This window comes from Alosa sapidissima, chromosome 10 (assembly GCF_018492685.1).
Source record: "Alosa sapidissima isolate fAloSap1 chromosome 10, fAloSap1.pri, whole genome shotgun sequence".
Classification (NCBI taxonomy): domain Eukaryota; kingdom Metazoa; phylum Chordata; class Actinopteri; order Clupeiformes; family Clupeidae; genus Alosa; species Alosa sapidissima.
This window is the reverse complement of record NC_055966.1, coordinates 11186544-11208773: the sequence shown is the minus strand read 5'-3', so window position 1 is coordinate 11208773 and position 22230 is coordinate 11186544. Positions and strand designations below refer to the sequence as shown.

The 22230-nt window shown below is 44.1% G+C and overlaps 2 protein-coding genes across 11 annotated transcripts; one reads left to right on the top strand and one right to left on the bottom strand.

Annotated features, from left to right (window-relative positions):
* Positions 1-28: 28 nt before the first annotated feature.
* Positions 29-7179, top strand: gabpb2b (GA binding protein transcription factor subunit beta 2b). Of its 10 annotated transcripts, XR_006034837.1 has the most exons (9): positions 328-525; positions 1338-1445; positions 1846-2013; positions 2680-2886; positions 3435-3576; positions 3871-4038; positions 4395-4513; positions 4899-6240; positions 6287-7179. XR_006034837.1 is itself a non-coding variant. In XM_042108428.1 (8 exons), the coding sequence occupies exons 2-8, from the start codon at positions 1338-1340 to the stop codon at positions 5295-5297; spliced, it is 1311 nt and encodes a 436-aa protein (XP_041964362.1). In that variant the 5' UTR covers positions 29-177; the 3' UTR covers positions 5298-7179. The 10 variants fall into 10 exon arrangements, 9 of the variants coding, with proteins under 9 accessions (XP_041964362.1, XP_041964368.1, XP_041964367.1 ...); XM_042108428.1 differs by lacking the exon at positions 328-525 and adding an exon at positions 29-177 and having other exon boundaries at positions 4899-7179; XM_042108434.1 differs by having other exon boundaries at positions 2680-2874; positions 3874-4038; positions 4902-7179.
* Positions 7180-8019: 840 nt separating this feature from the next.
* Positions 8020-10470, bottom strand: LOC121721482 (cortexin-2). Its single transcript, XM_042108462.1, has one exon. It carries the CDS (start codon positions 10392-10394, stop codon positions 10155-10157), a length of 240 nt encoding a protein of 79 aa, XP_041964396.1. The 5' UTR covers positions 10395-10470; the 3' UTR covers positions 8020-10154.
* Positions 10471-22230: the final 11760 nt, after the last annotated feature.

Here is a 22230-nt window from a genome sequence, read left to right as displayed (position 1 = left end):
CATACGCTGGGACTTGCATGATAATGATTTTTTAATTACCATCATGCCAGATTTACAATCATTTACCTTTCACAAAGTGGGAAGAAACACAAGTTTTGCAAACCTGACCATTCACAATAAATGAAGAAACCATTTTACAATGTGCTCAGCAAACTGAACATATAATTTCCATGTGGGGTAAGTAATCTTGGATATGTGGGTTATATGCATTTGGTGTTATATGTATTATTATTTTTTATGATGTAGGCCTATTGAAGTTGGTGCAATGAATGGGTGTATGTAATGCAGAAAGTTTTGATTTTGAAATTGTGCGCAAGTAAACTTCCGCCCTCGGTCTTCAGGCGCCATATTTGATCAACTGCCCCATATTTGTATTCTTTTTTTCCTTCCCAGAAAGTACAGGGAACTACGAATAGCAACAAACAGAAAGTCAAGACAAACTACTGTTATAACGTCTAATGTTTTCATGTGACACCAGAGGACACATTTGAGTCTCACAAGGATATCTAAAGATATTCTGAAACGGTAAATCCAACAAGCTAATGTTAGCTCTCTAACGTTAGCTTTTCGTGAAGCGTTAACTTTAGCAAGCAGCCAGCTCGGTGTAACGTTACTCGTCTTATTGTTGTTGACTGCAACGTGTTACGTTAGTCTAAGCGTAAGGTGCACTGCATTTTATCTATTCGGCCACCTGAAAAGTGGTTCGTCGTTACATACATTTATATATTTACAGAAACCTACCCAACTACTTCTAACAATTCGTACGTAAGTCGCCGAACCTATCCAAATATCAAGCGCCAAAAGTGGCTAACTTGCACAACTTGAAACACTGCGTTCGACTAGCAGTGCTGGTTCTCCACAACAGCGTTAGCTAGCTGGCCTGTGTTATCAGTCATTTGCTGTACACTAAACTAATTCAGGAAGGTTTAGAACAATTTGTTTCTTGTGTTGAATAGTCCTCTCGTGTTGTCGCCTGCTGAACTTGCCTGGTAACTTTGTTTGAATGGGAGAATCAACTTCCCCCGGAACATCCACTGTAAACTACGTTAATCGACTTCCTATCTGACTTGGCTAGTTAGCTACTCTGCATTCGTGCTTCCATCACATTTGCTATGGATCCCAGTTATAATGTTTAATCTAATTTAACTGTAACAAATGCCATCAACTGGGCGCATGAGTTCCATGACTTCGTGAAAGAAGTTGGCATGAACGTGGCCAGAATTAACACAAAACGCTTTGAAGTGGTTCAATGTATTGCATTAAATGTTGAAATGTTCTCCCACATAGAAAGTTGAAAGTGAATAAAAACTTCGCTTTATGTTGTATTTCAACATCAGATGTCTCTTGTGGATTTGGGGAAGAGACTGCTTGAGGCGGCACGCAAAGGGCAAGATGATGAGGTCAGGACTCTCATGGCCAATGGAGCTCCTTTTACTACAGACTGGGTGAGCATATTTGTAAATAATTACTACAGTATCTCTGTAAGAGAATTGTTAATACTGCAACTAATCAAATATAAAACTAATATATTCAGATTTACACGTGTGCAAATGTATGCATTCTGTGTATATGTTAATGATTACAGTGTTTCCCATACATTGACTTATTTGTGGCGGCCCACCACAATATCAACATTGACCACCACACAATGATTTTCCAGGTTGTATTAAATTGTGCTTAAATCTGGTTAGCATCGTAACCACGCTGTGCTAATTTGTTAAAAACTGTTGTATTCAAGTTCATTCTGCAAACCAACCACCACAAATGGAATTCAATTATGTGGGAAACACTGGATTATCATATAATACCATTGTTATTATTTGATTCTCACCTGTATGTTTTCAGCTTGGGACCTCACCTCTTCATCTTGCTGCACAGTATGGACACTACTCTACTGCGGAGGTACTACTCCGTGCAGGCGTCAGCAGGGACGCCCGCACCAAGGTGGACCGGACCCCTCTTCACATGGCTGCTGCAGAGGGGCACAACAGCATTGTGGAGCTTCTTGTCAAGGTAAAGGCACAACACTGCATCATCCTGCTGTCAGTCTCAGGTTATCTGGAGGTGGGCCTTGTTTCAGAGGACATTGATGTTCCACCTCTCTGTGCTGCTCCTCAGAATTGCCCCCCCCCCCCCAATATTTTTTTATAATTTGTAACAGCAGCTCATAGAAATTCAGTTTCAATGCCCATTATTCTAAAACAAATACAAAATATGTTTTTTTTTTGTGTGTGTGTGTGTGTGTAGGATCCATATCAAAAAGAGCTTATTTCAAACAGGCATACACATCTGTCAGCTTGCTCAGAGAACACTTGGTGTATAAGTAATTAAGTATATCCAAGCCAGAGGGCCAATATTTTAGAACTTTTCTACCCTAACTCCAACAAGAAATGCAAGTATCTAGCTTGAAGTTTGATTACTCCAGCTGACTGGGCATCCAATTAAGGCAAAGGTAGCATAGTGGCTAAAGAGCTGGACTACCATGCAGTAGCCAGTTGTGGGTTTAATTCTGAAGAGCTGGGCTAGCATGCAGTAGCCGGTTGTGGGTTTAATTCTTGATTGCCTCCGTTGTGTCCTTGAGCAAGGCACTTAACCCCGAGTTGTGATGTACGTTGCTTTGGATAGAAGCATCAGTCAAATGATTACGTACAGTATGTTGTGTTTTGTTGTGTTGGGCAGAGTGGAGCGGATGTGAATGCTAAAGACATGCTGAAGATGACCGCGCTCCACTGGGCCACTGAGCACGGCCACAGGGCCGTGGCGGAGCTGCTGGTGAAGTACGGCGCCGACACACACGCCATGAGCAAGTTCGACAAGACGCCCTTCCTCATCGCCGTGGACAAGGGCAACACCGACCTCATGCTACTTTTGCAGGTAGTGTATCTGGTAAATAAACAAATCAACTAATCCTGAGCCTAGCGTGGGGGGGGGGGGGGGGGGAGAAATGGCCAGCCCAGGTTACCCTGTCAGTTTGGATAAAAGCATCTGCTAAATTTGACTCACTAAATTGAATTCCTTCTACTAAATATCACTGTTGCTGTATTTTAACATATGTCTCTAGGCAGCTCACAAGTACAGCCATTCTGATGGTCTATCTATATTAAGTAATGTGTGTCTAAATTGTGTGTGCGGTATATTTGTATGTGGAAGTGGTGTGTGCTGTGTGTTGTGATGTGTCTAAGCTGTGTGTTGTGTTGTCTAAGCTGTGTGTTGTGTTGTCTAAGCTGTGTGTTGTGTTGTCTAAGCTGTGTGTTGTGTTGTGTCTAAGCTGTGTGTTGTGTGCTGTGTGTTGTGATGTGTCTAAGCTGTGTGTTGTGTTGTGTGTGCTGTGTGTTATGATGTGTCTAAGCTGTGTGTTGTGTTGTGTTGTGTGTGCTGTGTGTTATGATGTGTCTAAGCTGTGTGTTGTGTTGTGTTGTGTGTGTTTGTGACAGGAGGGCATGCAGCACCAGGTGAACGTGAACCCTCTGAGCAGCTCTGCCACCTCCATGCCCAGTCCTCAGTTCCTCATCTCCTCCTCAGGGGAGCTCGTCAACTTCTCAGACATCGTCCTCACAGCTGCTAAGCCCAACTCAGGTAGGAAGACCACCTACAGGGCCAGTGGCGTCTTACAGGCTGGCATCTTACAGGCAGGCTACATCAGGCACCTAACTGAAGCACTCCATTCTTACACGGGGTGTAAAAATTGTTTAGAAGAGCCTTCTAATTTTTTCGAATGTACACGCTGCTCTCACGTCTGGTGTAGCCAGTTTTATTGATTATAGAGGACGCTAATTGTTGCAGCAGACACTCCACTAACGGAGCGCTTCATCTATGCCATCTACTTTAGATTTCAAATGCTTACGGACCCCTGTATGTCTTGTATGCCAGTAGGTGCCACTGAGGAAGTGATCGCTCCAAACTCTGTGGATTCAGCCATCCAGCAGGTTGTCGGGGAAGGAGGGCAGAGGGTCATCACCATAGTGACTGACCAACAGGGCAACCTGCAGCCAGCTTCTTTGGGGCAGAAGTTCTTTGTCACCATGCAGGGGCAACAAAGTGAGTGGTAGACAGCATAGTTGTCTCACTGCTTAAGTTAGAAGATAAAACGGTTTGCCGAAAACTGCAGACTCCATCTATGGATCTCATCTAATATAATATAATCTATGGGTGGAGTAAAATCATTGTCATATTTACATACATTATACTATGCTATGCTACTATTTTATTACTATAGTATTATTATATTAGGAGCTTTAAATAGTGTTAAGTCATAGATATTCACAGTAGAAGTCTTTCTTCCACAGGGCAAAAGGTCACTCATATTCTGAGACTGATGTCTTGCACATTCTCCTGTGAAAACATCCTGTCCTGTTGTAGTGGATGTGACTGGTGTGTTTGTGTTCTGAGTGCAGTGGTGGCTGTTCCAGCTGGACAGGTTACAGAGGAAGTTGTGGTGGAGGAGTCCAAACCTCCCACGCCACGCAAGAGGAAACTGGAACAAGTGACCCACCACATGGATCCCAAACAGAAGGTTTGAGAGCTACTGTTGCTTCAGTGCTTGATAGGAAGTAGGAAAAGTTTCAAAATGTATTGTTCTTTTTTTTTTCAGTCTGAAGTTCTAGACTGGGCAGTGCAAAGTAATTACTTATGTAGAGTCTTTTATCATGCTACATATCGCTCATGTGTTCTGTGGTGTTAGATAAGATGACAAGCCTATAAAAAAGATAAGTTATGACAAGCCTATAGAATCTATACAACCCTATGCCATATTGTTGCATTTGCAGTGCTGTTAGTTAACTCATTCACTTCCTAATCTCAGCTTCTTGATTTGTGTTCCATGGTGTTGTTAGTTAAGGCTGTTGTTGCTTCCTATAAAACCGCACTGACTTCCTCCCCTCCCTTGTGTGCTGTCGCAGCAGGAGATGGCGGAGAAGGACAGCCGTGAGCAGCTGGAGAAGCAGCTGATGGAGGCCAACCAGCGGGCGCAGGAGTACCGCCAGCAGCTCCTGCAGAAGGAGCAGGAGGCCGAGCAGTACCGCCTCAAGCTGGAGGCCATGACCAACGGCCAGCCCAACGGCACGGGCGAGGACACTGGAGCAGTGGAGGGCCAGGAGGAGGTGGTGCTCCAGGAGGAGGAGGAGGAGGGGGATGTGGAGCAGGAGGAGGAGGAGGAGGTGGTGATGATGTCGGAGGGTACCATCATCATCAAGCCCAGCGAGCTGGACGCAGACATGGTGGAGGAGGAGGGCGAGCAGGTGACGCTGGTGGACGTGGCAGAGAGCGCCTCTGTGTTGCAGACGCCGGTGTCGACGTAACACCTCCACACACACATGCACACACACACACACACACACACATGCACGCACACACATACACTTAACTCCTCCCAGCAGCTCTAAAGCCCAAAGGCACTTCCCCCACTCAGGAACTGCACACACTAGATGACACCCTAGTAATGTTTCTCGTTTTTAATTTATTTATATTAATCACAGTGATGAGTTACATGACAACAACTACTTTTTTTACTTTATTTGGAAAAAATGGGACACAATGGACCAGAGGGCTAATCGATAACCGGATACATCAGCTCGCACTCAAGAAGTGGACCAACGTCCAAAGTCCACAGCACAGGAGACTGACATTTTACCCTGGACGTGGGTGTGGTCCTCCTCACTGAGACTGACTTGATCTTAGCTGAGCTGTCTTTTAGCTGACCATATGCCCACCACCTTCCACTGTTGCCTTAATATCTCCAAAACGCAGTGCAAACAAAGCCGGTTTTATACTGCGTGCCGGTTCTACCTTCTACCCCTCTCTGCTGTGTTCTCAAAGACATGAGGAAGCTGACATGAGGGATCAGACTGGGACAGTCTGTCTCTGGCTGTGAAGTTCCTCATACATCTGCCAGAGATGAGGCAGAGCAGCGCCTCCGGAGACAAGCGGCAGCTGTGCTGAGCGGGCGAGGGAGTAGTCTGGTGCCGGAGGGGTCAGCGGGAGAGGAGCCGGAGGTACGCGCGGCCTCACAATCCCTTCTGCTGCTGTCCGCAATCAGAGGCGGCCGCTCAGCTCGCCTCAGCAGCCTCTGCAGGTTTCTGCAAAGTGTTCTTTCATGTACCGTTGGTCTGAAAATCAGCTTAAAAGCAGGATGATTTTGTTCCCGTAGTCGTACTGCCTTGTATGTTATGGATTGGGAGATCTACTTAACACATGAGGTAACAGTTGTATGTTATGGATTGGGAGATCTACTTAACACATGAGGTAACAGTTGTATGTTATGGATTGGGAGATCTACTTAACACATGAGGTAACAGTTGAAGGAACATCCTCAGGCAGTCATTTAGGCAGAAGAACAACATGGAGGATGTGTAGAATCCACAGATTCTGCCAATGTAGCATCTCTCACTGCTCTCCCTTTTTACTGTGTCGATTCTGTTTTATTGTTTTCATTTTACTGACTACATGGTGTTTTATATGTGACCTGTTGTAAACATCACATTAGTCAGTGTTCAACACGATGACCTGTCTAAAATGAAACACAGCCCTAATTTCTCTGTTGCTATTTAAGCGAGTGTGATGCTTGCGTATATTATACACTAGGGACTTTGTGAAGCATTGGACTCATTTTACTTTTCTTTCAATACTGGGTTAATCCAGAGCCACAACTGGGCGAACAAAAATGACTACAAATTTGATATGATGGGCCTTGACATGTAGCTATTTATTAGATTGTACATGAATTTTCATTACTGTGTAAATTCATTTCTGAACTGACACATTGGAATTTGGTGGTCTGCAATGAGCACTACAAATGTGGAACTAATTTAAATGTCAGTTAGGTGCATCATATTTCAACTTGCCCTAAAGAACTACATAATAGAGAGAGCTGTTGCCTAATAGATACCAATGAATGGAAGTATCCCTGAGCTTTTTTACCAAGTTTGTAAATATTGGTACTGTTTTTAACTACAGCTGAGCTATCCCACATTTAGGGGCTGCTTTTATGAAGATCTTACAAACACAGTACTTCAATAGAACACTATCAGGTCATTTTGATACCTTAAAGCAGTGTTTTGTGTTTGCTTTTTGTAAATAGATGTTTTAGTGAGAATCATTATGAATATAATTATTGTTTTTCAAGTACTTGTTTTTTTTAAAGAAAATATATAAACCTATGTAGATTTCAATAAATACTAAATACTATCAGCCACCTGTTGATGGCCTTTTTGTCACAGTTTGTCTTTATGTCAACTATTTCTTGCAATGAACGTTTGATGTATAGTTGGTGAATTTAGTAACATCATTGGCCAGTTCATTGCATGTGCGTCACTTCAACAGAGCCACAGCTCCATCTTCAGTTCCTCACTGATGTTGTTTTGCCTTTCATCTCCACATGCCTGTTCTCCCCTTTCTATTGATGTCTAACCGCCAGCTGCCTTCAGCCAATCAGCAGCTTTAGAACACAGGCACAATTTGATTGTCTCTCAGATAGAAGTAAGGTGCAGAAGTCTGTGTGCTGTAGTATATTATGATTTATGTGATTAGCACACTCATTCAAAACCCCAAGAAAAGAAAGAATAAATTGTCACATAACATGGCCCTTCATATTTAAGGTAATTCAGGATGGGTAGAGACTGTATCTGTATTGAATGGCGTAGTGTTATATTCAGTGCTGCTCTTACCCAGACCCTGAGTGCCTACTTTCCTTGTGAAGAGTTAATTTCTCTGGCTTGGAGGCCCTAATTATTTGCCTCCACTACCATTAAAGGACATCAGGGCTCCGAAAATGAGCTGTGAGTCCGTGACCAAAGGAGAATGGAGGCCAATCTGAGCGGGGTGACAAGGGCAGATAGAGATGGATGACGCAGGGGGTTCAAACCACACAACCAACACACACACACCTGTATCGATTTAATGCAGTTTGTAAAGGAAATGAACATGCTCCTTCCTGTTCTCTGTTGTAATGGTAGACAAATATGAAATAGCCACAAGGGGAAGTGTTTTGGTGTATGTAATTTATGATTTCACACAGAGCTGCATGTTGCTGTGTAAAACGCACTTGGCAAAGCTAGGCTATAAATAGACGTGGGAAAGAAGCTTCTGCTCTCCCTGAGCTGTGAATGTGGGATAGTTCAGTTCAGTGTGAATAAGACATTTTGTTGCATTTGATCCAAACTCTTTGGGAACCATTTTTGTTTTTCAGATGCTTTCATTGTTTATTACATCGAGAAATCTCACTCTTGTCTTGAAGTATCTATTCAGCTAAATTTACAGGTGAAATTTCAGACACAGCTGTCTCTGTAGAAGCACTACATAAAGAAACACCAACACACTGTACCACTCTGATGCATGATTAAGTGGGTTGTACAAATACTTTGCCAAGGAACAGTTATGCAGTTATGCAAGCCACCTGTTGTAGGGATCTGTAAACAGTTGAAAGGCACAAGTTTTACAAATTTCAAAGAACAGCCGGCAGAAATTTTCAACCATTAATTAATCACAGAAACAAGATCAGTTAGGTCCAGAGCCATCGGGCAAGTTGACGTTAAGTAGGCACAAAATGTTTAAAAGTCATCAAGTGTTTCACTGAAGCTGTACAGGATTCACTAATGTCGACTCCGTTTCCATCCTTGACGCAAATATCACTGATGGTGAAGCTATGAACCAAATGCAAACACTTTTACATGGCCAAATGATATTCAGAGTGTTCATTAAGCACAGAATAATCCCCCCCCCAGAAGCACTGTTTACCACATTTTCCCCACTGTAGTGTAATTATACGATGTGTTCATCCTTGTGAAATATGGCATTACATCAACAAAGCAGAAATTGAAACAACTTGTCATACCCTGGCCACAGCTTGCACAGAAAGTACAAGAGTACAATATCAAAATACTGAAGGAGTGAGTGAGGAAGAGCTTAAATACCAGCTGTTTGTTTGTTTGTTTGTTTATCATCTCCAGAAGAAAACAAAGCAGCACTAGGATGACTAAGCAAACCAAGATACCTTATGACCGATGCACGCCAAAACACCTGCCTCCAATTCCTCATCAAAGGAGGTCACTAATGACATCAGTTTAGCTCATATTAAAGCAAAAGAAGACAAAGGCCGAGAGAGAAGTTCATTCACTCATATTTCTGTTACTGAGGCATCCTTAAGTGGTTGGATTGTGTGTTGGATGCGGTGAGGCACACAGGGTCTGTCCATATTTGCATTGTTCCCACTGTGATGTAAACAATTTGTTTCTTTGTGATGTGTGTGTGACTTCAGAACTGTTGGCTTTTGTATCACTTCGCAGAGGTTTGTGTTTAGGGTGTGTGAAGGTTGTCGATGATGGAGACATTATCCTACTGTGTCGAGGTTTGTGTTTAGTGTGTAAAGGTTGTAGATGATGGGGGGGACATCATCGAGGTGTGTCTTAAGGGGGTGTAAAGATTGTGAATGATGGGGACATTATCCTCCTGCGTCAAGGTTTGTGTTTAGGGGGTGTTAAGGTTGTGGATGATAGGGAGGACATTATCCTCCTGTGTCGAGGTGTGTGTTAAGGGTGTGTGAAGGTGGTGGATGATGGGGACATTATCCTCCTGTGTCGAGGTGTGTGTTAAGGGTGTGTGAAGGTGGTGGATGATGGGGACATTATCCTCCTGTGTCGAGGTGTGTGTTAAGGGTGTGTGAAGGTGGTGGATTATGGGGACATTATCCTCCTGTGTCGAGGTGTGTGTTAAGGGTGTGTGAAGGTGGTGGATGATGGGGACATTATCCTCCTGTGTCGAGGTTTAGGTTAAGGGTGTGTGAAGGTGGTGGATGATGGGGACATTATCCTCCTGTGTCGAGGTGTGTGTTAAGGGTGTGTGAAGGTGGTGGATGATGGGGACATTATCCTCCTGTGTCGAGGTTTAGGTTAAGGGTGTGTGAAGGTGGTGGATGATGGGGACATTATCCTCCTGTGTCGAGGTTTAGGTTAAGGGTGTGTGAAGGTGGTGGATGATGGGGACATTATCCTCCTGTCGAGGTTTAGGTTAAGGGTGTGTGAAGGTGGTGGATGATGGGGACATTATCCTCCTGCGTCTCTGGGCCCATGGGTCCCCAGTGTGACCAGTTCAAGTCAACAGCCAGCTGTCTCCTCGCTAAAGCCCAGCTGCGCTGCGCCGGGGTGCTGCAGCGAGGCCAGAGGTCAGACGATGCGGTAGTCAAACGTGTCCTTCTCCATGTAGTCCGTCCAGGTGGAGGAGGGCATGCTGCTGTAGGGGTCCAGCAGGATGCGGAAGCAGCGCACGATCAGCAGTCCGAGGAAGATGAAGAGGAGAAGGACGAAGACGAAGGCCGCCCGCTGCTCCAGCGTCAGGAAGGTGGACATGTGCGGGCTCCCTCCGCCCGACGCCGACAGCGTGCTGCTGTGCAGGCTCTCGGCCATTTTGGGGTGAGCCGCCGTGTCTGCGTCTGTCCGGATCGATCACTCCACCAACACGGGCCCAGGGACCGCGGTCATCTCCGAGGGGGGGGGGGGGGGATTGCGGGGGGGTAGCTGCTTGGGGCGACTGCACTCTAATGTACACTGTCGGTGTTGAATGGCAAAGTCCACTTAAGAGACGGTGTCACACGTTGTGAGTCATTATTCTCAGTGTCGCTGGAGCCCAGCCTGCGTGTTTACAATCAAGCGCAGACACACCGACCAACCAGCCACTCCTCCCGACTCTGAGGGAAAAGGCAGTGCCATCGGTTGAAGTGTGAAAAAGGCAGTGTGGCATCTCCCTCTCCCCGTTCACATTTCACCACAAATGAAAACCTTGCTGGGTTTATGTGAAAAAACTTCACTTCATAAGACCAGGGCTACAATACAGTATGCCATCTTCTACCCTTTCTTCTAGGTAGTGTGTGAAGCACATATAATTAGAATGATTAAAGTTACAATTATCTTCCTATCTTATTACTTTTAACAGAGACTGATGCATTGCATTGATACATTGATGGGCAATCATTTAAAATACTGTGCTCACACATCAATAGACGTGATCAAGGCGTTCCCTAAGCACCATACAAAACAGCCAGCATCCTCACTCATGTATACCAACAGCAACATATCATTAACACTGTACATGACCAGTTTGCTCTCTGCTTCTCACCGACTACAAAAATCTAAGAACTATTGTGCAGATCGCAAATTGAATGCGTCAAGTATTTGGCATGACCGGTACAAGAGTGCAAAGAAAGAGATCACCACACACTTACCTGTTGTGCTGCTGAGAGAGAGTGAGAGAGAGAGGGAAAGAAGCGCTGTGAGGGTGGCTACTGGCCACAAGCTGTGTCGTGCTCAGCTCAGTGAGGGTGGCTAGTGGACGCAAGCTGTGTCGTGGTCAACTCAGTGCCTGCGATGGCCACAAGCCTCAACTTTTTCCCCCCCGCTTAGCTCTGTCATCAGGCGATCCAAATAGTCTTCCTTATAGCCGCCCTTCCATCTCTTGCTTTTGTTGTCCAACTCCCTCCTCTCCCCTCCAGAGGAGGATGTAGTGGTGTCTCGTCACCCATAGCAACCAGTTGCCATAGCAATTTCCCCAAGTATGATCACTGAATGTTCAGCAAGTCTGTGTGTGTGTGTGTGTGTGTGTGTGTGTGTGTGTGTGTGTGTGTGTGTGTGTGTGTGTAAAAGAGGAAAAGACAGAGAAATAAAGGGAGAAAGAGAGAGGATGTGTAAATCGCTGTTTGTGCTTGATGAAGACGCAGTGAGAGCCATTTATGTGGAATCAGAGCACCTGCTAAACTCACACGAAAAATTACGTCTTTTTTTAGCCTCAAATAAATGATTGTTTGGCTTCAGGGTATTGCGTGAGCAATCAGGATCTGGAACGACAGTTAGGCGGTGGACACTGCCCTCAAAAAAAGAGCAGCTGAACAAAAAAAAGAGTCAATTTCAGCACATTTGTGGCAATTACCTCTGTATTGTTCTCTGCCAAATGCTTTCAGTCAGTCAATGGAAGGTACATATGCATATCAAAGAGCTGATGCTCAAAAGACAGGAGGCTTGTGATGATGCCCCCATGTTGCCCATAAAACACAGGCAGAAAAGGCCTCTCTCCACTCATCTCACACGGAGGAGCCATTTGTATAATGCTCCTGTTTCACATTTTCATATCTTTCCAGTATTGGGTAAAAAGACATCACACACACACACACACACACACACACACACTGTAGACATGATTCACACATTGAATTCTATTATGTGTGATATTAAAGGAAGAAACCCATGGCATAATGTAATGTATTTGCCGAACAAATGACCATGGGTTGCAGCACAGGGATATTATCACACAAATGATTTCACAAATGATATTGGATGTAGATGTGATGGTGATCGCTTCTCCATGCATGAACTCGAAAATGAATCAACAGGCACATTATATGAGCCAGGGCCCCTGCTGTAAAATATTCAGACCCAAATGGTGTCTAGGACTGTGGACTGGAGTCGTTCCCCTGGGAAAGGTCATGCACGTCGCCAGGGACAGCAACTGACACCTCAACGTCTCTGAATAGCTTCTCTTTGCCCAGAGGAAGCTGAACCGTCCATCTACAGTCCAGATGCATGGGGGTATCAGTCCATATGAACACTAGGGTGGTTTGTTTTTGTCTTGGCAATACATACAAACCTGTTCTTAATCAGTTTACACCAGCAGCTGGCAGAGAATATTAAAGTGCAAATTTGGCTGGTAAATGCAACATGCTGCATTGCAAAGTGGTCTGATGTAGGGATAAACAATATATATATATATATATATAAACAATATATATATATATATATATATATATATATATATATATATATATATATATATATATATATATATATATATATATATATATATACTAAATAAAGATGACAATTTTCAGATTTAGGGATTAAAGATGGATCGATATGTAAATCATTTCTTCAAATGAACATAATCAGTCACATCCTCAATAATGTGTTATGTTGCAGATAATCCTGAAGCAATGTTTGTGTGAGAACACTGCGTTTCAGCGTGAACTCTGCCATGGTTCACCCCCTCCCCCTTCCCCCGAATCTGGCTAGGGTTGCAACATTTGCTTTGCAGTCTCTCTTCCAACATCTTCCAACATCAGTTCTTCTGACAGTATTACCAAGATGCCTATCCCCACGAGTGAACAGTATCAACACACTATGATGCTGCCACCCCCATACCTCACCAGAGAGAGATGGTGTTTCTCCATGCATGCGAGCAGGTTCAGCACAGTGCAGATATGCATTTTAATGGTGGGTTCCCCTGAGTTTCAGCACAGTGAAGACATGCATTATGATGGTCCGTTCTCCTGAGTCTGGATTTACAGCCTTGGCAGCTATAGCTGGTACCTGGTACCACACTCTGCCAACAGGCTAGAAGGTGCTGTAAAGCGCACGCAAAAAACTTCTACCCTGCTCTTGCCCACTCTGCTAAACTCTAAATTTAAAGTTTGCTCTGAGACCATGGTCCATAAAACACTGAACAAAACAACATTAAAACATGTTTAATGATGTATGTATTTTGACATTCGGCAGAAAAAATGTGCTTTAACTCTCCTAAGCTCACAAACAGGCGAGTCCCTGTAAAAATCTGTGAGTTTACTTTAAGATTTCTAGTTTCCTTGGGTGCATCATGTCCTGAGTTGAACCACTGCTCTGACTGTGGTGGAGTGTGGCCAACAGGAAACCTGCTGGAGAGCCAGTAGCCAGTGCCACAGGCTTGGTTTAGTCCGACATCAGCATGCCACAGATGTGATGACTCTCGAAGGGGCCTGCGGCTTAACTGCAGAATGAGAATCGGACCTGTTGACAGACAGTTCATTGCTCAACTGCAAGCTACCTCAGACATTGTACCCTTTTAGCACGACAGAGAACAGACCACAAACCTGGTCACCTGTCTACACCCCCCTGTCCTGTAATTTCTGACCTGTCACCCCCTGTAGTGCCAGGTCAAATAGAATTTTTCGATTTTTCACATAGACCTCTGTTTCTCGAGGTCATTGAGTACCGTCGGTACAAAAAAAACCCCTAAAACAATCAGTGCTACCTAGCTCGAGTTGCTACAGCCAACAGCTAGAGTGGCCATACAGGCAGCTACCGTGCTACACTCATGGGGGCATGTTCATAAACCACATGTTCATGTCCACAGAGTGTAGTAGGGTGACAGTCGCAGGGGAAGCTTCCTCTGAACCTGCTGGTCCTCTGGAGAGACCTTTCAGTCTCCCAGAGGGGAGTGGGGTGAACAGTCTGTGGTTGGGGTAAGAACGGTATTTGACGATGCTATGTGCTTTACACAAGCATCACTTGCTTTGGATGGCGTCGATAGAGGGGAGTGAGGAACCGGTGATGCGTTGGGCAGTTTTCATCACCCTCTGCAGTGCTTTCCGGTCAGATGCAAAGCAGTTGCACCATACGGTTACACAGTGGTGAGGATGCACTTGGTAGAAGTTCACCAGGATCTGAGGGGACAGGTGGACCTTTTTTAGTCTCCTCAGCAAGAAGAGATGCTGGTGAGCCTTCTTGATCAGGGTAGAGGTGTTGAGGGTCCAAGAGAGGTGCTCAGGGATGTGGACACCCAGAAACTTAAAGCTGGTGACACGCCTCAGTCCCGTTGATGAGGATGGGGGTGTGTGTGCCAGCTTTAGACTTCATGTAGTCCACAATTAGCTCTTTGGTCTTCTTGGTGTTGAAAGCCAGGTTGTTAGGTGCTGGACCTCCTCCCTGTAGGTCGTCTCATCGTTGTTGCAGATGAGACCAATCACCATCGTCTGCAAACTTGGCAATGGTATTAGAGACATGTGCAGGTGTGCAGTCGTAGGTGAAGAGGGAGTAAAACATTATGTACTCTCACAGCACCCCTTTTGTGTGTGTGTGTGTGTGTGTGTGTGTGTGTGTGTGTGTGTGTATGCACTGGATTTTGTGTGCATACTGAATTTGTGTACTGTATTTTATTTCATTTTGGATTGTATTTGTTTGTGTGATTTACATTTGAACACTAGATGGCGCATTAGAGCTTTCGTCCTAATGGAAGTTTTCAAATAGCATTACTAAGATCCTGCCACAGGGTGGGGATATTGATTCATGAAACCAGAAATGTCCTTTGTTTGCAGATAAACGAATGGCTGTATTTTGTTGTTGAAAAAAGATAATTCTTAAACATATGGACTTCCAAGACAGCCATGATAAAAACACCTATTCTCAGAAATCGGCCTCGACATCAACTGGCAGCTTGGCACAGGTAGGCTATACTCCGTTAAGTTGGATAAGACGTATGCAGGAAGTTGGACGTGTTTAATTTCCTGAGACTTGCTGTGAGGAGATCTGGGCATCACATATGGCACCTCACAACTCCCTGTGCACACACCCTGGTAAATACAATGATGGAGTTTGGAAATGGGAAAACTCACAGCTTGGTCTTCTAAAAACAAATAAAAAGAAAGGAAAACATAATAAAAAAAAAAAAACACCAGAGGCTGTTTCTGTCCCTGTCCAGAGTTAAAGTTTGTTATGAGAAGGCACGAGAATGACAATAAGAGTGGCTGACGGCTGTGTTATTTGAAAGGGTTAAAGCAATATCAGTGCTCTTTCGGTTAGAAATAAATTTTCCTCTAGAGAAGCTACACTGGGATCCATTCCATAAATGACCACAAAACGGATAGTGATGGCCGTTAGCCATGTAGCTAACACTGTGCTAAAGTGCAATATTATGCAGTCTAATGCAGATGAAGAGTCTAAGTTCAACACTTTCATGTCATACAAATGCAAATATATTTTCATCAGTAGGAGATAACTATGTTGCAAGAAATTGTATTTTTTTCCCAGATTAAAATCTTTCTCAAGCATGCTATTTATCCACCTGCACTGTTTCCTGAGTTCAGTGCACCATACTTTGCTGGGTTCTTAAGCTGTAGTGTGTGAAAGTAGTGGGCCTATTCTTCTACAGCCCTTTTGACGGCTTGCTATGCTTTAATTATATCTACTAACATTGTTTTTTGAAAAATGATGGGTTGAGGGGAGGTGGTGTGAATCATTTTGCGGAAGAACATTGAATTGCTTTAAAACTGTCATCTCTTCACAATCATGCAGACAATAATGATCCTTGGTCTCTAAGCCTGTTAAATTCCAGGATGAGCAATTTAGGGTGGGAGGGAGGGAGAGAGAGAGAGAGAGAGAGAGAATGTGGGGGAGAGACAGAAAGCTGGGAGGGAGAGTGGAGTGGAGAGCAAAGGGAAATTATTTCTCTGTGAAAGAGGTTCTGAATCATTAGGTACAAAGGAAGTGCTTCTGTTAAGGGACTAATTGAATGTCAACGTGAGCCATCGTCCACAATCTCAAAGCACAGCATCAGCAATACCAGGTGGGCGGCTGAACAGCACAAAGTTTGGGGAGATGAAGCGCTAGTCCAGACGCCGAGTAATCAACTCCGCTTAATAAGGGCTGGAGTGGCTGCTCCGAGCTGGGTGGGCGTCACAGGAGGTCGACACAGGCCAGAGAGAGAGAGAGAGAGAGCGAGAGAGCGAGACAGAGAGAGAGAGCGAGAAAGACAGAGAGGGTGGGAGGGAAAGAGAGAGGGCCGGGAGTGGGGGTGGTCTCACTAGGGTTACACACACACTGGCAGAAGTTAAGTGACTCAATTAAAACAAATGAAGACACAGGCTAAAACATGAGCACAATGGCTCCTTAACAGCCCCCCCCCCAAATGCCCTATCCGCTTTCATAACAAGAAAGGAGAAGACATGATACAGCAAAATAGGGGTGTAAATCGGAGCCTTCATGACGATTCGATACGATATCGATTTCTTAAGCCAACGATTTGATTATTTTCGATACTTCAGAATTCCCCACGATACGATTCGATACGATTTAATACTCGATATCTATTAAGTTTCAAATAAATCAACAAAAAATAAATAATTTGCCTTTTATTGAGAATACAAAATTATATTCACATGATGTAAATATTACACTATAGCTTGTGCTCAATGTACTGCAAATAGAACAGTTACTGCTACAGTTAAAAAGAGTAAAATAAAGTGCAAGTAGCTAAATTGTAATTAGAACAAAATAAAATAATAACGTCTAATGCTTACTCTGCAGGTCTAGTATGGCCAATTAGCCTATTCACTGTAGCCTGTGTTCTTCCTCGACAGTCGCCACTAATACCATAGCGTCTTTTCTGGCGGCAAAATAAACACATTGATCGATACTCTTGCGGACGATCGATGCATCGTCGGCTGCATAATCGATGCATCGATACGAATCGATTAATATTTACACCCCTACAGCAAAACTGCAACAACCAAAGAAATAAGCAATTTACTGGTACTGAACTTAATGCAGAGAATAGCAATAGAACTGAATTGTCCCCATAAATCCTTAGGCAACTCTGAGGCAACGGGCCATTTGCCTGTCAAGAGATTTGGTTTTAAATCTCCAACTCGGTCGTGTTCAGACAAGGACAGGCGGTAAGATGAAAGAGAGTTTTGGCGGGCTTTTTGTTGTTGTTTCTAGTCCACTCTCCATCTCTGCTTGACGGTTAAGTGTGTCCACAGCTGAGGGACTGTGAGGGAACAGGCTGCGGTGACAGCCAGTAACAGCCCATGATGGGAACGCTCAACCTGCCACTTCTCATTTCGTCAGATCGCCGCTTTATTCATGTGCCACCTGCTAAAACAACGATGTAATGGGCGCGATGGAGGAACAACAAACCCACGGTAAAAATAAACAAAAACATGCACAGATGACGCAAGCCCACGCCCACGCATCCCTGACTAGAACACTTCCAAGTAAGGAAAGTCTTTTAATTTGAACGCGAAAAAAGGCACATTTGGTGAGTTGAAATTAAGGTTGGGAATCAAAGCTGTCCTAAATATAGGCACAAAGGTGAAAGCTACGGGCCATTGCATACAGTATGACCCTTGAGGACCAGCTAGCGGGGGTTTGGACTGGTCTGAGGCTGGGGAAATTCCAAATGGCTTATGAGGTCCTGGTGTGGACAGTGCCCGTGGTTGGCAGGTTAATTGGGGCGTTATATGTACTAATGCCAGCCAGGACAGGTGCATGGTGAGCAGGTTGGGACAGGCAGGCACTTTCTCTGCCAACTGGGAAGAGGGAGATGGGTGGTGGTGGTGTGTGTGCGTGTGTGTGTGGGGGGGGGGGGGGGGTCGATAGGGGTGAGGAGGGTGGGGGCGTTGTGGGAGCTGAGCGGGAGTGTGCAGTGGGTGGAGAAAGTGTGTGGTGGGCGGAGGGTGTGTGAAAGACGGACAGCCGCAGGTGTCCCCTTGTCTCTGGGTGAAAGTGTCAAAAGTGCTGAGCGAAGAGCGTCTGTTGCACCCACCCCCTCCACCCCCCTCAAAAAAACTGGACAGAACCGGTCATCTGTCCTGTCTGTCGACCCCAACATGCCCCCCTAGTCCTGTTCTTAGCGGGGGGGTTGTGCCACGTTCCAGGGGTGCCACTCATAGCAGAGATGCCAGCAGCGCTGCATAGTTCTCCACTGACATCAGAGCTTAGCAGAGCGCGGCGAAGACCAGCCCACTGTCAAACACCTGCAAAGCTGCATCATTTCATTGCTGCTGGGAGTGGTAAAAAACACACTGAATACACTGGACAAAAACTCACCCTCTTGCGAGGCAAAGCCAAAATTGACTGCCTTTGGAACTAAATAATCTCCAAAAAAGGACTTCATTGCTGACCATGGACACAAAACATTACTTAATTCTGTTTGAGAATCTGTAGCTGCAATATTATTGTTGTTGTTATTATTATTATTATTATTATTATTATTATTATTATTATTATTATTGCAGTAGTAGTAGAAGTATAGTAGTAGTAGTAGTAGTAGCAGTGATAGTAGTAGCAGCAGTAGTAATAGTAGTGGTATTAGTGATATTGTGTTGGTGGGTCTCCATATCTATCTGGGTCCAGTAGCCTAAAAACCGACCAGTAAACAGATAGATGGCAGAACACACAGTTTAGTTGGGAGTGGCTGCCCGTGAGTATTAGTTGGTTCCAGGAACAATTAACTTGCAATTTGGCACTTGTTAAGCCCTTTTAATGTGGACGGAATGATACATTACGGACAGGCGGGAAAGGTCAGTGTGACTGTGTGTGGGAAGCTGAGATGCGTCCAACAGAGCACAGCACGGCACAGCTCAAAGCCTAAAAACAGCACATTAAATTCATATTAGGAGCTCGGGTAGGGCCGTTTTGTTAATGAAGACGTTAAATTGGGGCATATGCAGTTGTTCCCACCGCCGTGTGGCTCAGGACCGATGTTGTAACACGACACTTCACTACGAGGAGAGTGCAGTGTAGTCGTCGAAGAGAAAGGGGGTCAACGCACTTATGGTAGAAAAGCTATGTGTTTCCTTTGAGGTTTATTACCCATTTAAAGGCATCCAAATGTTCTGTGGTTTGTGGCCCACTGGCCTGGGAGAGAGTCCAGCAAAGCATACTAGGCAGACTGTCAATGTATTTCTCCACAATGATGATTCAAATTCAACTCGGTTTTGGTTCTAGGTTTACCTAAACACACACACACACACTTTCTGGAATGCAAGTTTGTGGGAGCCTTTTTGAATGCTTTATGAATTTGCAAATGATTGCCCTACAATTTTGCGTTGAGCAAAATATAGAAATGCTGATTTTGTAAGTCTGAGGCCAAACTGCAAAAAAGAAAACAAATTTAAAAACAGCAGCAACAAGGGAACAATAATAGGCTTATTATGAGCCTGACATGGAAAAGTCTATCTACAACATATGGGCTCCTAGGCCTCGTATGGCTAGATGAGAATTACTTTTTCATTACATTTTTATGGAATATTACAACCCCAAATCAGAAAAAGTTGGGACGTTGTGTAAAATGTGAATAAAAACAGAATGAAATAATCTGCAAATCTCTTAAACTCATATTTAGTTGCAAAAAGGACAACATATCAAATTTCTTTTCTCGGCCAAGTGTATTTGCGTATACAAGGAATTTGGTCTCTGCATTTATCCCATCTGTGAATTTGTGAACACACAGTGAGGCACACACTAACCTGGAGCAGTGAGCTGCCTTGCTACAGCGACGCTCAGGGAGCAGAGAGGAGTTAGGTGCCTTGCTCAAGGCCACTTCAGTCGTTCCTACTGGTCGGGGATCAAACCGGCAACCCGCCAGTTACAAGCCCGAAGCCCTAACCAGTAGGCCATGACTGCCCCAGATGATGAAACAATGTAATTTTAATGCTTCTTACTATGATATTGTGAAGTATTTGGCGAGTATATTATCTATAGGACATAATATTATTAAAACATTCAGAGAATCCAGAGAAATCTTTGCAAACAAGGGAAAGAGCTGAAAAACAATATTGGATGGCTGTGGTCTTTTGGACCTCAGATGGCACTGCACCAAAACGAGACCTATTTCCAGACCTGTCATTGTATGGCCTCGGGAAAACCTCTGATGACTATTGTCTATGTGCACAGTTTGATACTCAATTCAAAAACTGCAGCCAAAATTGTAACAGCCAAAAATGTATTGAGATATGATACAGAAAATACCACTGTCTTATCTGGGTCTGAGCTTGTTTAAAATGGACTGAGGTAACATGGAAAAAGGTCCTGTGGTTAGACCAATCAAAATTTGCCATTCTTTTTGGAAATCATGGACTCATCTGGGCTAAAGAGGAGGGGGCCTATCCAAGTATCCAACCTATCCAACTTGTTTCAGTACTTAGTTTGAAACCCAACATCTATGAAGGTGTGGAGATGCATTAGTGACAGATGGGCATCTTGCATATTTGGCAAAGCACAATCAATTCTGATTAATGTATACAGGTTTTGAGCAACATATACCTCCATCCAGGCAATGTCTTTTCCAAGGAAGACCTTGAATATTTCTGAAACAATGCCAAAATGAATTGTGCACATATTTAAACAGTATTTTTCCGTAGAGGAAAAGTCCAGGTGCTAAAATGGCCAAGTCAAATTAGATGCATAATGAAATGAAAAACATGAGTAGCCCATACTGTTGAGCAACTGCAATCCTATATTGGCGAGTAATGGGACAACATTTAATTCTCAAATCTCTAGCAGCTGGTCTCCTCAGTTCCATTTTACAGAATTGTGTTAAATGAAGAGGTGAAGCAGCACAGAAGCAGCACTGTCACTGTCCCAACTTTTTTTGAAACATGTTGCTGACATCAAATTCAAAATGAAGTTGTATTTTCCATGAAATAGTCCAAATTTTCATTTTCAACAATGTTGTCTATGTCCTTTTTGCTATTAAATATGGGTTTAAGAGACTTGTATATTATTACATTCTGTTTTTATTTGCATTTTACACAACGTCCCAACTTTTTCTGTTTTAGGGTTGTACCTGACCTTTTCATATATGCTGTGAATGATATATACAGACAGTATATAAACAGTGCTTCCATATTTTCCACAGGAGAAGATCTGTCGGAAAAGACCTTCCCTGGTTTGTCATGTGAAAGGGTATGAAGGAAGACAAAAAAGTAGTGTGTGATTCTCATCAACAGAACTAAACATCTGGCTTAACACACACACAAACACATTATTCTCCACAACATCTGGCTTAACACACACAAACACATTATTCCCCACAACATGTTCGTGCTGAAACAGGACTGACGGCTTAATCCAATCTTCCCATTTTCTACAAGCCCACATTTAAACCCGATGCCCCCGTCCCTGTTAAAAAAAGAGGGGTTTGAAGGTGGGCAGAGTGAGCATGTGCAAAGCTGGGTTTGAGTTTGAGCAAGGGATCAGGTGACAGTGGAGGAGAGAGAGAGTTTGAGCAAGGGATCAGGTGACAGTGGAGGAGAGAGAGAGTTTGAGCAAGGGATCAGGTGACAGTGGAGGAGAGAGAGAGTTTGAGCAAGGGATCAGGTGACAGTGGAGGAGAGAGAGAGTTTGAGCAAGGGATCAGGTGACAGTGGAGGAGAGAGAGAGTTTGAGCAAGGGATCAGGTGACAGTGGAGGAGAGAGAGAGTTTGAGCAAGGGATCAGGTGACATTGGAGGAGAGAGAGAGACAGTGAGCGAGGCTGACAGAATAGAGACCCTATTTAGACAGGTGATTCATACTCTCTGGGCTCTGGTCAAAACGGATTATGGGAGATGCAAGAGCAAACAAAGTAATTGGAAAATATATTTCCTGTCAATCATAGGCAGAGCACCAGCAACTATCCCGCTGCCGTCCGTGACATATCTGCCCTAGGTGCTCCGTGAGGT

Bases quoted from the DNA above. Each gene is read 5' to 3' on its own strand.
- LOC121721482 (XM_042108462.1), bottom strand. From the start codon at position 10,394: ATGGCCGAGAGCCTGCACAGCAGCACGCTGTCGGCGTCGGGCGGAGGG.
- gabpb2b (XM_042108428.1), top strand. From the start codon at position 1,338: ATGTCTCTTGTGGATTTGGGGAAGAGACTGCTTGAGGCGGCACGCAAA. The intron at 3,577-3,870 runs GTAGGAAGACCA...CTTGTATGCCAG, and splicing joins AGCTGCTAAGCCCAACTCAG to TAGGTGCCACTGAGGAAGTG. The intron at 4,514-4,898 runs GTTTGAGAGCTA...GTGCTGTCGCAG, and splicing joins ACATGGATCCCAAACAGAAG to CAGGAGATGGCGGAGAAGGA.